The sequence below is a fragment of the Cololabis saira genome, chromosome 18, assembly GCF_033807715.1.
Source record: "Cololabis saira isolate AMF1-May2022 chromosome 18, fColSai1.1, whole genome shotgun sequence".
Taxonomy (NCBI): domain Eukaryota; kingdom Metazoa; phylum Chordata; class Actinopteri; order Beloniformes; family Belonidae; genus Cololabis; species Cololabis saira.
Window position 1 is genome coordinate 16,893,225 of NC_084604.1, and position 13,078 is coordinate 16,906,302.

The 13,078-nt window shown below is 45.7% G+C and overlaps 1 protein-coding gene across 1 annotated transcript; it reads right to left on the reverse strand.

Moving 5' to 3' along the window:
* Positions 1 to 114: 114 nt before the first annotated feature.
* calm1b (calmodulin 1b) lies at positions 115 to 10,284 on the reverse strand. Its single transcript, XM_061707160.1, has 6 exons — positions 10,165 to 10,284; positions 6,492 to 6,522; positions 5,635 to 5,778; positions 2,539 to 2,645; positions 1,949 to 2,084; positions 115 to 1,297 (listed from the first exon to the last, which is right to left on the reverse strand). Exons 1-6 carry the CDS (start codon positions 10,165 to 10,167, stop codon positions 1,269 to 1,271), a joined length of 450 nt encoding a protein of 149 aa, XP_061563144.1. The 5' UTR covers positions 10,168 to 10,284; the 3' UTR covers positions 115 to 1,268.
* Between the last annotated feature and the right edge of the window lie 2,794 nt (positions 10,285 to 13,078).

Genomic DNA, 13,078 nt, shown 5'->3' on the forward strand with positions numbered 1-13,078 from the left:
TCACTTTGTTGCTCTTGTTACCTTGTTTTATCATTGTCCTGTTTCCAATAAACACATTTATAAAAAAAAAGTCACTTCCTTATAGTTAAACCATAAAAACGACATAAGGCAGAATAAAGTTCATGTTCTTTTATTTGAAAAAAAAAAACAAACAAAAACAAAACAAAAAACAAAAAAAACTAGCATGTACAACTTGGAATGAATGTAAACTGAACTCAGACGAGCAGCGGCGGAGACGGGTGCGCTGATGCGTCGACAGCAGCGCACCCCCCCCTCTGCTCCGGTCCGAGTCAAGAAACAGAAGAAGTAAAAGAAAAGTGAAGGCCAGTGATTCTCTCTTGCAAGAAAAGAGGACAGACACTCCATCTTAGCAAACAAAAATAAAAAGGAAAGAAAGAAAAACAAAAACAAAAAGCTTGCCGTAAGACTTTTTTAAGTCCAGCCCTCTTTTAAAAAGGGGAGGACAAACAACTACTAAGATGGCCGTCCAAATAACATAAAAAACAAAATAACATGCCAAACATTTGAAAATGTATTTTTTGTACATTTTTTTTTCTTCTTTTTTTTTTTATATCTAGCATACAATTAAGTCCCATTCCACTTTAACGCTTAAATCAGAACCTGGTATACTCTCTCGTCTTAACAGTACAGGGTTCCTCTCCAAATACAAAAAACTGTACCAAACCAACAAGAGGACCATTATAGTGGAACCAGCACGCTCTGGTAGCCCGGAGAAGAGAGGGAGAGACAGAGAGAAAGACAGAAAGAGAGAGAGAGAGAGAGAGAAGGGGGGGTTAGTGCTCCGGCCTCAAGCTGCATGCATGAAGAACAGAAAAACGAAGAGAAAGAAGAGATGGCCAGCCCAGACGTTCACCAGCAGCACGGCGAACTGGAAGAAGCTCAGCCTCGTGCTTTTGCTTTAGTCTGACGGTAGAAGTTACAGGGTTTGTTGTTATTAATCTTTAACTCGTCAAGTACTGATGCTAAACTGATCTTTGGAGGAGGATGGGGGGGGGACAGGATCACTAACCATCATTTTTCATGCAGACGTTTTTTGTACATTTTTCGTATATTTTTTTTTTCTCCTGTGTGGACATAAAGGATATTTTTATTTCAACATTCAATTATTTTCTATACAGAAACAGTATGAATAAATGAACTTTTTTTTTTTCCGAAGAGGTAAGTAAAACATTTTTGATTTTTTTTCTTCTTTTTTCTTTTTTTTCCTTTTCTTCTAAGAGGGGGGGCAGGACGGGGGCGGACGGGCTTCACTTCGCAGTCATCATCTGTACAAACTCTGCAAACAGGAGAAGAAGAAGAAGAGAGGACAATGAGGTCATGGGGTTTACGGCGAGAGCACTCGCCTGCTAAATAGTTAAATGCTTTATTAATTTTTTAATCAACTTGAGCAGGTTCAGAACACACATCCTAATTACTGTCCCCCTTTCAAACAGCTTCCACGTTCATCTCATTAAACCCGTTTGATTAAAAACCTTGTGCTTTGTGCTTACAGCGGCGCGGCGGCACAAATGCGCACTCGCATATTTATAAAAGAGACTTTTTGTTTTGTCCGCGGAGCAGATTCTGTTTGTGATGCGGCGACGATGTAGAAGTAGGACACAAGACTCCAGGACCGCTCGTATCAAAATGAGTGCAGCCTCAACTAACGTGTCGAGGGAGGAGGAGGAGGAGGAGGAGGAGGAAGGGTGGGGGGGGGGCAGAGAGGATGAAGAAGTGAAAAGGCTCCTGATGATAATTCACAAGGACTCTCTTCAATCTCCGTTTCAGCAGCCTCCATCTTTAATCCCTTTCTAATAACGACTGCGGCGTGTGGCGAGCGCCGCCTCGCCCCTCAGAGAAATACGGAGCGCACCCCCGTTTTTTAATAAAAAACTAAATCTGACTGAGCTCCGTGACACTTTTAATATACTTCTTATGAAGATGTTACCTTCGTAGTTGACCTGTCCGTCTCCGTCGATGTCTGCTTCTCTGATCATTTCATCCACCTCTTCGTCCGTTAGCTTCTCCCCCAGGTTCGTCATGACGTGACGCAGCTCTGCGGCGCTGATGTAGCCGTTGCCGTCCTGAAATCGTGCAAAGAAGTCGGTTAAAATATTGTTAAAGTGGTCGAGGAGACACAATGATCAGATGTGGCTCCGTTTGATCGGGACGAGTCGATAGCCTGACCCGGTACGACCTCAATTTGATCAAAGATTCAATCGAGATTAGCTGTACTCAAGACCAGATTGTATTTATAATAAGAACAACTGCACACTATTCCTTTAGACTATTAGTATGACAGACTTTTTATTATACCGTACTTACTATGTTTATAATTTATTCAGTTTACAGTACACTTGTTCAGTTTCCGTTTCTTTTCTACTGTATTTTTTTTTTTATACTTATAATTTATCTCTATTGTTTATTGAGTTCATGTTGTCAGAATTTGAGCTGCTGTAGCACCTGATAAAGGACTATCGTATCTTATTACATAAAATAAAAATAAAAAAAGTCCTAATTGTGCATAATCTCGCTCACCTTGTCAAATACCCGGAAAGCCTCGCGGATCTCCTCCTCGCTGTCCGTGTCCTTCATTTTTCTGGCCATCATGGTGAGGAACTCTGGGAAGTCGATGGTTCCGTTACCTGGAAACGGGGCGATCAATGGGCCGCGTTTAATCGGCAGAAATTGCAATCAGTTGAAAGCTAAACTCTGCTAAGTAGAGATACCATAACCCTGCATTTAGCTGATGAAAGGCACCCGACTGAAAAAGTGATTTTGTGCTTCAGCAGCAGCTCCCTCCCCGTACTTGCTGGAAAGGGAGGAACCCTCCAACATGTTTCTATCTACCTTCCTTCCTGCGATGAACACATGGCCTGAGAGGAGGAGGAGGAGGTGTGGGGGGGGGGGGGGGGCTGTGTGTTTCCCCTCTACTCCTCAGGGAAACCCTGGGAAAGTGCTGCACAAGTTATTTGCAGCCAGTCATCTATAATGTAGACAGGTGCTGCAGCGTGCAAAGCAGCCTGGGTAAAAATCGCAGGCTCATCCCCTCTGGTGTCCAAGACACCGAAGCTACAGGGATCCGTCCTAATCTACACTTAACCATCCTTTATGTCCTCAATTTTGGAGTTGGAATGATTCCCGGTCGGGTTCCAGGTAGCAACGGCGGCTGCTGTGCCGGCGGCGGGATCGATACCTGTGTCGCTGTAGTCAGATCAGGATTAATAGGGGATGAGATCCTGTCCACAGTGGGAGGATCTGTGAGGAGCTCAGTGGCTCACTGGCTTCTCCACAGGCGGCGTGAAGGGAGGCCGGCTCTAAAAGGGGGGGGGACTTTCCTTTTATATACACCGGGAACCGACCAGAGACAAAGGAAACGCGTATTTCTTCTGAACACCTGAGGAAACTGTAAAAACGGGTTTGAAGATTCGGAGTGAAGGTCAGGGACGACGAGGTTGAAGGACCCAAAGGGATTAGCCCCGGGGTGGGATTGTAGGCAGATTAACCAATGAGAGAGCACGCCTCTAAAACAGATAAAGATCTAACAGGACAGTGTGTGTGTGTGTGTGTGTGTGGGACAGAAGTGAGTGTAGTAATGTGATGGGATAGATGGTGAGCCCATTGCCCAGGGTAACAATCTAAGGACTAGTTATCTAACACGCAGAGACATCCGGCAGCAACAGTGAACACATGCGGCCACTGGGGGGGGGGGTCCCTGACTCGGACTACAGCGAATGAAAAGGTAAAAGCCCTCTAGTGATATCTTCTCAGCTGCACTTCCAGCCAGAGACGGGAAGCGAAGCGGGATGAAGATAGGGAAGACAGCAGATGGGAAGAGAGAGAGAGAGAGAGAAAATAGTGGGAGGTAAAAAGAGAGAAGAAAAACGAGAGAGAGAGGGAGGGAGGAAGGAAACGAGTGGGTGGCGGAGAAGGAGATGAGGGAGATGTGAAGAGGAGAGAATGTAAGGAGTGAACCGAGTGGGAGATGGTGCGATTACACATAAGAGGTGCTGACGCAAACTATAGAGCAGCGAGGCATCTCAGCGCACTTATACGTGGTCATTTTTTTCCTCTTTTTTTCTTTCCCTTGCATCAGAAAAGCCAACATCCATCCCTGAACCGAGGAAGAAGGCAGCATTGCGTAATGATGAATGATTTACTGCGGCTAGATTTAGCGGTGGAGCAGTTTTATCCCATCTTCTACGCCATGCCTGATGTCATCATCTGCATAATTTAACACACGCAAAAAAAAAAGGACGGGCGTGTCAAGCTTTTATCTCGACCTGTGCGTCGTTAAGCAAAGTCCAGAAATACAATCCGCCACTAATCTCTATGAAATCGTTGCTCGGCTTCTCAAACAACCTCGGTGGACGGTGAGATCCGCCCATCCTCTCCTGCATTCATTGTAATTCTCTGCCACGGCCTCCTTGTTTGGTAAATAAAGCTGATTTTCAATGGAGCAGCTGACATGTCATGGCTGCTGATGCGGGTACTGGATGTGCAGAGCGCGGAGAGGCCTTATGTAACCACTTTTATTTTCCATTACTAGCTTCATTGCTGTCTGACCTAGATTGCATCAGCCAAGGGAGGCAGAGGCAGAACAAGGGGACGGTGGTGATGGTGAGTGTGTGCTTGCTCCTGGGTACGATTCAGGGGAGGGGGCATTGAGGATGGTGGGAGGATGTTTCACTAAAGCTGCGGCGCAATTGATTTCTGCTGATCAATGTGGCCCCATCACCAATTCCTAGAAGCTGACGGAGCAGCAGCATCCACGGCGAACCTCCTCTGCCTCCCAAGGACGCTCAGCTCGTGAGCGTTTTAGTTCAACTTCTTGGACTCGTCTCAGGCGGAGCCTACGGGGAGGAACCAGGAAGCATGACAGGGCAGTGACTCTGTGCCTATTTTGAAAACCCCCTGCTCATCCAGACCTCCGACACGGCCAACTTTGATTGAGCCCAACACACGGTGACTAAACCGCTGACACACAAGGATGCATGTCATCCGACGACCAAGCCGGCCAGACAGTTGGCTCGGACAGTTGGTGGACAGTTGGCAGGGGAGGGGAGGGAGCTGGGCAGCAGCATGACTGATGAGTTTGGAGACAACTAATGGATGCTCCACGTAATCCCCCCCCCCGTCCATTTGGAACAGTTGTTCGGACACCAAAGTCGTGCTGTGGCATGAAAGCACCGTCGTATACAGCCGTGACGACCGAAACGAACTCTAGAAACTCACAGCACTTTGAGTTTAGGAGCAGAAAGTGGGTCAGAAATGTGTAGTTTTGCAGCCCTGCAGGTAGGACGGGCCATCGCCGGTCAATTTGTTGATTAAAACCAGGGGTGTTACAGCAGAGGATCATATTAACCTAAATAGTAAAACCATTCTCCTCCGCTTGAACAGATCTTTCTAAAATTTGAGTAAATTTGCAGATTTGCCAACGTTCCGGCCAGAGGTGCGTCCCCCCCTAGTTTGGTTGGACAAGACAGTCTTTTTCGGCCAGTTGTCGCCTTTACTTGACAGAAAGCCCATGTGACTTTTATACAAACTGATCAAAGACAGGAAGACATGACTGCGTTTGTGCTGACGGATCAAAGTCTTACCGAGAGATGTGCAACAGTTCTATGACATACTGACCGTCAGCGTCCACCTCGTTGATCATGTCCTGCAGCTCGGCCTCCGTGGGGTTCTGGCCCAGCGACCTCATGACGGTGCCAAGCTCTTTGGTGGTGATGGTGCCGTCGCCATCCTTGTCAAATAAGGAGAAAGCCTCCTTGAACTCTGCAGAAGAAGAAAAAGAAAGATTGTGGAGTCAGAAGGCTGCTGCTGAGGTCCAGTCCACTGGCTTCATCGATCCTTGCTAGCGACCTGACAGCAGGGACCGTGTTAACTGCTTTCAGACTGCCTAGAGTTTTTAAAATGTGCTGAGCTCTGACATCTCAAGGGAACACGACAGTAGACCAAAGCAGATGGCGGAAAGCTGAACTTCCCGATCTACTACGAGCCGCACGAACCCATCCAGCGAAGTGAACATACAGTTGGCAACACTGAACAGTCGCCTTGAGGGTATTGGAGAAAGATAATTAACCACACAGGGGGGTTGACTGAGGGGGAACTGCAGCTTCCAGTTTCAGAGCAAAGCCTATATCAGTTTTAATGAAGAATATCAAGATGCCTGCGTGATTGAAACGACCCGGGAGCTTGGCTGTGGCTCGCTGGGTTTCAGGCCCGACTCCTGGCGGCTATGAATACTTATTCCCCTCAAATAAACAGCTCATATCTGAAAGGAAATGCACCGAGAGACGGTGGACTGCCACAACCTTTCGCTGCATGTGACACTGAAGCAGCCAGAACAGCTAATGAGAGACATTACCTTACGCGACTGTGGAAGTTTATTGAATAATGCAGGATGGAACCAATCCACCGGCGACCCGTAAACAATCTTACAAAGAGAGAAGTTAAGGACGATGGAGGGAGGGAGAGCGTATTCGTACCTGCAATCTGCTCTTCTGTTAGCTGATCGGCCTGTTGAGAGGAAAAGAAAGGGGAAAGGTTAGTTAGAAATGTTACCATTGCAAATATTAAACACGGTTCTTGTCATTTCTGCACTGCAGCCAGCAAATAACTCAACGCTGTCTGCTGTGTTTAGGACCCATCATCGCCTTTGAGCGGCCAAAACATACTCTAAACACCACTCCAATCTTGCACTCGGTGCTCAGTCGGGTTTGTAAATGTTTTATGTTTAATGCCCCACAAGTCCATCTCATTTTCAGGCCCTCGCGGCCATAAAATAATAAATGATGCTGGAAATCTGTTATCAGACCTGACAGCAAAAGGCTTATCTAAGTAGTTTAGAAATGTTGCGCTTGTTTGATTGGCTGCTAGAACGATAATAAGCTCTGCAAAAGGGCGGTTCTTGAACTTTACCTCCCATCTGAGGATTGGTTTCATGGGACTGACCTATCCCAAGTTAGAAAAAAATAGAGCATTAAGCAGATGAGGTGGCTCCAGGTCAGGAGGGAGAACTTAGGTGAGGTCTCATCAGGACAAGGTTGTGTGATCCATCGCTGAAGTGAAAAAATGTAGCCTTCCAGATGGGTTTTGTTCGGTTCTCCTGCTTCTCTCAACTCTCATACGCCTAGAGTGTCTTGGACACAAGTATCACTGCCAAGTGTTTTATAAAAAGAGCCTCAAAGGTCAAACCAGCAAAGTGTTAAAGTGTTAATACAAAGCTGCTAGTGGAAGTACTTCTCACTTACACCCCACCATCTCTTATATAAAAAAAGAAGGTATTTTTATTACCATTGTTAACAGACCAAACTGACATCATTGTACTTGGCAGCAGCGAAGGAACACATGCAGGCAAACATGAGCAGTCACATATGCTCGCGCACACATGCACTCATTCCCCCTTAATGGCATTCTTCCTCTACACCATTACTTTCCATCCCCATGGTTCCTGCGAATTAGTCAGAGTAGCCAGTTACGCCTCAAAGTGAGTTCCTTCGACCCATCGTTGTGTTTATGTTTGTTCAAGCAATCTTGCTTTGGATACAGCCAGGCAAACACGCAATAACAGAGTCATCCCTGAATCCTGTGACCGTGGAGACCTGAGCCTCATTATAAGCCCATGTTTGGTGAGGCTATTCCATTTTGTAAATCAAGCCAGTAAATTTAATTTGTTGCATAAGGGGTAAGATTAGTTTAGACTGGATAAGATTTAGCACACATGACAACGTTGTGAGCTGACCTTTAACTTTCACAAACAGAAAAGGCCCGTCTGCTGCCCTTCTCTTACTTTTGCTTTCACCGATTGACCAACACTTCTAGCTTTTCTTGAATCGCCCTCTTGTCACGCAGTGGCTCCTGGTGTATCTCTGCCATCTCCTCCAGTTCCCCGCTGAGGCGGACTGGGTGTGGGTTTGGTGACTCAGTGCTAAGGATCCTCCCTTGGCTTCCACCCAAGTGGTTGGAGCCTTCTGGTGCTGCAGCAAAACCACTACAGGACCATTTTTTTCCTCCCTCCTGATCCAGACCTTTCCCCTCCGTGTGTCTTTTCCTAACTCAATATGCAAGGAAACTCCCTGTGATTCACCGTCCCCGATGTGTTCTGGGGAGGGCTTCTCGCTGCCAGGTTCTCCGTCTAAATAACAGCTTGTAGGGACGCAGGAGTCTGTGTATGTGTGGGTGTTTCGGGGATGGTGGGGTGGCTCTGCTGGCACGAGCGGGTCAGTCGCTCCCACTGTTGCCCAGGCAGCAAGGCTCGGCTTTCTAAGCAGGACTGTGGGAGGCAGGAGGCTGGTCGCAAGCAGGAATATCTTTCACTCCTTTCACTCTTAACTTGAAGGCCATACCACTCTTTTTACAACCAAAAAACATGCTCACGCCAAACACGCAATCGATGTTTAATGTGCTTGTGGTGTTTGTTTGTGTGTCTCTGGGAGGATTTCATGAAGCAGCATAACAATAGCCGCCATACAAAAGGTGTAGAACCAGCTGTCACCCTGACACACAAGCGTGACACACTTGTGACACACGAGCACAAAGAATCAATGTGACACACACACACACACACACACACACACACACACGCCCTCCTTCTCAATGCCGGCCCTCCACAGGGCACAGAGCGCTTCCTTTCTTTGAGGCCGAACAAAAGACGGCGCGGCCCCGGGGCCGAGCTGCGTCTGGACGTGTAAACAACACCACGCTCACAACAACCCAGTGACAAGGCCAGCTCGCCATATGGCGGGTGGCGGCAGGTGAGTGGGTCCTCGTCCGCGCCACAGGCAGGGCTTTATCGCTCCCGGGCTCCGGGAACATGGGGTTTAGCCGAGTGTTTCCGCCAAGCAACATAAATTATTCACTGCAGCGGATCAAATGTGCTTTGAGTTACCAAACATGCATCAGCAAACAAGAGCGTAATAGGAACAGGATACGGCCTTAGCGTGCTCCCGCTACTTATTGGATACTTCCACCTCAATGGGGGAGCCTGTTTCCACCTGGGTGGGTCTCTTGAAGCAGACAAGGGGCTTACGGGCCGAGGGGGATTAAACTTTTGGAGGGATGCTGATGCGAGGGTCAGGTCCACAACGGTTCCACTTAACACTCCAATTACTGCACCGCGTTGCAACGCGACACCGAATCGTAGCTCGATACCGTTCGTGGGATATCTGATCGTTGGTGAGGGGGTGGCGGGGGGTGAAAAGTTCTGGACAAGCTTCTTCGCCATATTCAGATCATTTCCAGTCGGTAACTTCTGCATATGTGACGTAGCTGATGGAGAGGTTGTGTTTCGTTGGGGAAGGCTGCAGATGTTCAATATGCTGTCAAAATCACCCTTAAAATAAATGAATACATAAAAAAAACGACCACACAGCTGACATGACAGCCTGGCAAAGTGTCACATTTCACTCTTGGCTGGTGGGGTCTTGGTTTGGACTTTGGTGAATATTTTGCAGAAACCAGAGGCATAAAAAGAAAAGAAAAACTCCTTTAGACAGTTCACACCGGTGCAACATTTGCGTAACATCGAAAATTTGCAAAGAGGCAACCAAATCAGGCGACATAACATAAATAGATAACCCCCCCCCCCCCTCAGATAAACCCTGGGAGGCTGCAGGAGAAGAAGCTCTGCGTCAGAAATCCTCCAGCTCCTGCAGCCCACAAGATGTCATACACTCAAAAAACAAATAATACAATACATATCAGCGTGCTTTTATCTTTAAGCGTGTCCAAATTTGCACAATTAAGCCGTAATAACCCGGAATAGCTTGGTAGTTATGCCGATACCACTAAATCTAGTCCAGGTTTTAATTCGAGCTGCAGCCATGAAGCCAATGGAGCAGCCACTTGATCCGAGGCGGCACAAACGGCCAAATAAACGCTCCAATTGCGCAGTTATCAAACACAAAACTCCTTGTATGACTATGAACGCGTTTTCAGTCATAAATAAAGATTAATGTCCACTTGCATGAGTTAAAAACACATAAAATGCCGCCTTGCGGGCGTTTTCCCCACACTTCCCTGTGCAAGTCGCTCTGAAGAGGTGGATATTAAATATATTTAAAACAAAACAAAACACACAAATACAAATGTTCACTTTTAACAAACAGATTAAAATGCGTATTTCGTCCCTGTGGGGGGAGAATGAATGGGTTTGCTCACCATGGCGCTGGTGTTTCTCGGGGCTCCGCGGAGGCAGACTGGGAGGGAGCTCGGTCCGTAGATGGAGCTGCACCGGCGGGTCGCAGCGAGTATATCAGCCGCGTATCCCTCCGCCACGCTCAGCACTCATCACTCACTTCCTCCTTCCAGGCCAGCTCCGTAGCAGCAGCAGCTCAAAACTGTCCACACGCCAATCACACAGGCTGCAAAAAAAAAAATGTCTGCAGTGCATCTTCGTGTTCATTTTAACTGCTCATCAAAACTAACCAACAATAATAATAGCATTATTTCTTTCATTTAAACTGATCTTGACTCCTGTAGACGACACTCCAAACAGCTTTTGAGTTATTATCTCCACTATTTGCCATTACAAGAAGGAGTATTCTGTGCTTTGTACCTTTTTTGGAAGCTTTTAGGCCTAGTTAGATTAAATAATAGTGATAAAGCAGCAATTGAAAGTGAAGGCCCAGGTTGCTCAAGTTCGCATGATTATTTGTAAATACTTGTATCATAGAAAGAGAGCTGTTTCAATGAGTCATTATCTCCAATATTCGCCATTACAAGGAGTATTCTGTGCTTTGTACCTCTTTGGAAGCTTTTAGGCCTAGTTAGATGAAATAGTAGTGATAAAGCAACATGATGCAATATCTCCCGGCCTCATACACATCCTACCTGCTTTTTTTGCACTGTTTTTCTTTCTTTCCCGTACTGCCCTACTTTTATTTTCATTCCAATGTATATACATTGTATATAATTATAGATTTTTTACTTTTTTTTTTTTAACCTTTCACTGCCTGTGTGTGTTGTGTGTACTGTGTGTGCTGCACATAGTGAATTTCCCCATTGAGGGAGGAATAAAGGACAATAATCTAATCTAAAACAGCAATTTAAAGTGAAGGCCCATGTTGCTCAAGTTTGTATATCCATCCATCCATTTTCTATACCCGCTTTATCCTTTGCAGGGTCACGGGGGTCTGCTGGAGCCTATCCCAGCTATTTTCAGGCGAGAAGCAGGGGTTACACCCTGGACAGGTCACCAGTCCATCACAGGGCCACATATAGAGACAAATAACCATGCACACTCACACTTATGGGCAATTTTGAAGCATTAATTAACCTACTATGCATGTTTTTGCAAATGTTTGCATCATAACAAGAGAGCTTTTGCAATCAATATGCCAAAACAAACTCATTCTCAGGTTAATCTACTTATTTGTCTGTTTATTTGTTGTTTCATTGTGAAACTACTTTAAACCCTTCACTGCTTCACTGTCATGCATGTTTTAAAACATTGGTCTTCAACCCTGGTCCTCGAGATCTACAGTCCTGCATGTTTTTTTGTGTCCCTGCTTCAGCATACCGTGATACAAGGAGCTGCGTCAACAACAGAACTGTCCAGACCTTGATAACAAGCTAATGAGGACCGTTGATTAGAATCTGTGTGTGCTGAGGCCAGGAAACATCCAAAACATGCGGGACAGTAGATCTTGGAGATCATGGTTGGTGACCACTGGATTAAATAATAGTGATAAAGCTGCAAATTAAAGTGAGGGCCCAGGTTGGTCAAGTTGGTATAACTATTTGTAAATGTTTGGAGCATAAAAAGAGAGCAGTTGCAATCAATATGCCAAAACAAACTTCTCATTCTCAGGTCAATCTACTTATTTGTCTGTCTATTTGTTGTTTCATTGTGAAACCTCTTTAGGGCCCCACTGTCATGCATGTTTTAAGACTTTTCTCTGCACCAATTTACCTGATTCCAGTGACTACATCACCGTCAGCCTGTCAATTACTCACTAATTTCAGCCAGGTGTGTTAAGAGCAGGGAAACATTCTAAAACATGCAGGTCAATGATCCCTGAGGACCAGGGTTGAAGAGCACTCAAGTTTGTGGGGAAAGTCAAGACTGTGCCTTTTAATTCAAGCAGATAACTACAAACTCTTAACACTTTCACTAAAACTAGTGTTTTATACACAAGATATAAACTCTATAATAATACAAACACATTAACCTCCCTATAACACCTCAAGGTTTTAAAATCTTTATTTCAGGACAGGTACAATATTTCCAGGCCGATGGCACTAGCTTTTAACGCGGAAGGATACCACGAGTGCAGGAAGCCTGGCTCACGCTGGAGCGTTTGCGGTAGCGCCGTGTGTGAGCTCGTTTCTGATTGGCTGCTGCAGACCTGCAATATTATACTGGATGTATCGGCCGCGCTGATTGGCTACACGGGACCTGCATTGCACCAGGCAGTGGCACTTGATGGAAACGTAATATATATATATAAATACATGAATCTTAGCAAACAGCGATCTTTCAGCCACCTTATTGTGTATTAATATTTTTTGTGTATTATTATTTTTTTTCTTAACTTATAAAATAAAACAAATAAAACAGGCCCCCGCCGTGGGTAATTTACTTAAAGTAGCTGCGTGTCTTCCTGCTGGTTAAAACGCAGTTGAATGAATAGGAAGAATGACGAGGCAGATTTGGGGAAAGTAGTATTGTCACAATAGTACAGTGTTCAGCTCCAGCTCTGGTCGCAGGGCGGGAGGATTAACTGACACAAGCGCCCCCCAGCGGTCGAGGAGGGGAACTGCAGGACACTTACAGCAGCACAGAAAGATGCTCTCATGTAGATGTGGATTTTTTAAGCAGGTTATATTTTAAAAGCAGTTGAGTTGCTTGAGTCAAGTGGCTTTTATTTCATTCATTTATATGTTTGTGTGTGTAAAAATACATGAATTGGCACAGAAAAGCGGTTGTTTGGTCCCTGATCAGTCTTATGAATCTGCATAAACACTAAAGTCTCTGCATCTGAGCCGTCTGCGTACTTTTGGTAACAAGCAGAGCCGTTTTATTCGTTAATCTACTAGAACTAATCAGGATCGATTGCTGAATTTGCTGTGT

Bases quoted from the DNA above. Each gene is read 5' to 3' on its own strand.
- calm1b (XM_061707160.1), bottom strand. The intron at 5,779-6,491 runs GTACGAATACGC...CTTCTTCTGCAG, and splicing joins AACAGAAGAGCAGATTGCAG to AGTTCAAGGAGGCTTTCTCC. The intron at 1,298-1,948 runs GTAACATCTTCA...TCCTGTTTGCAG, and splicing joins CGGACAGGTCAACTACGAAG to AGTTTGTACAGATGATGACT.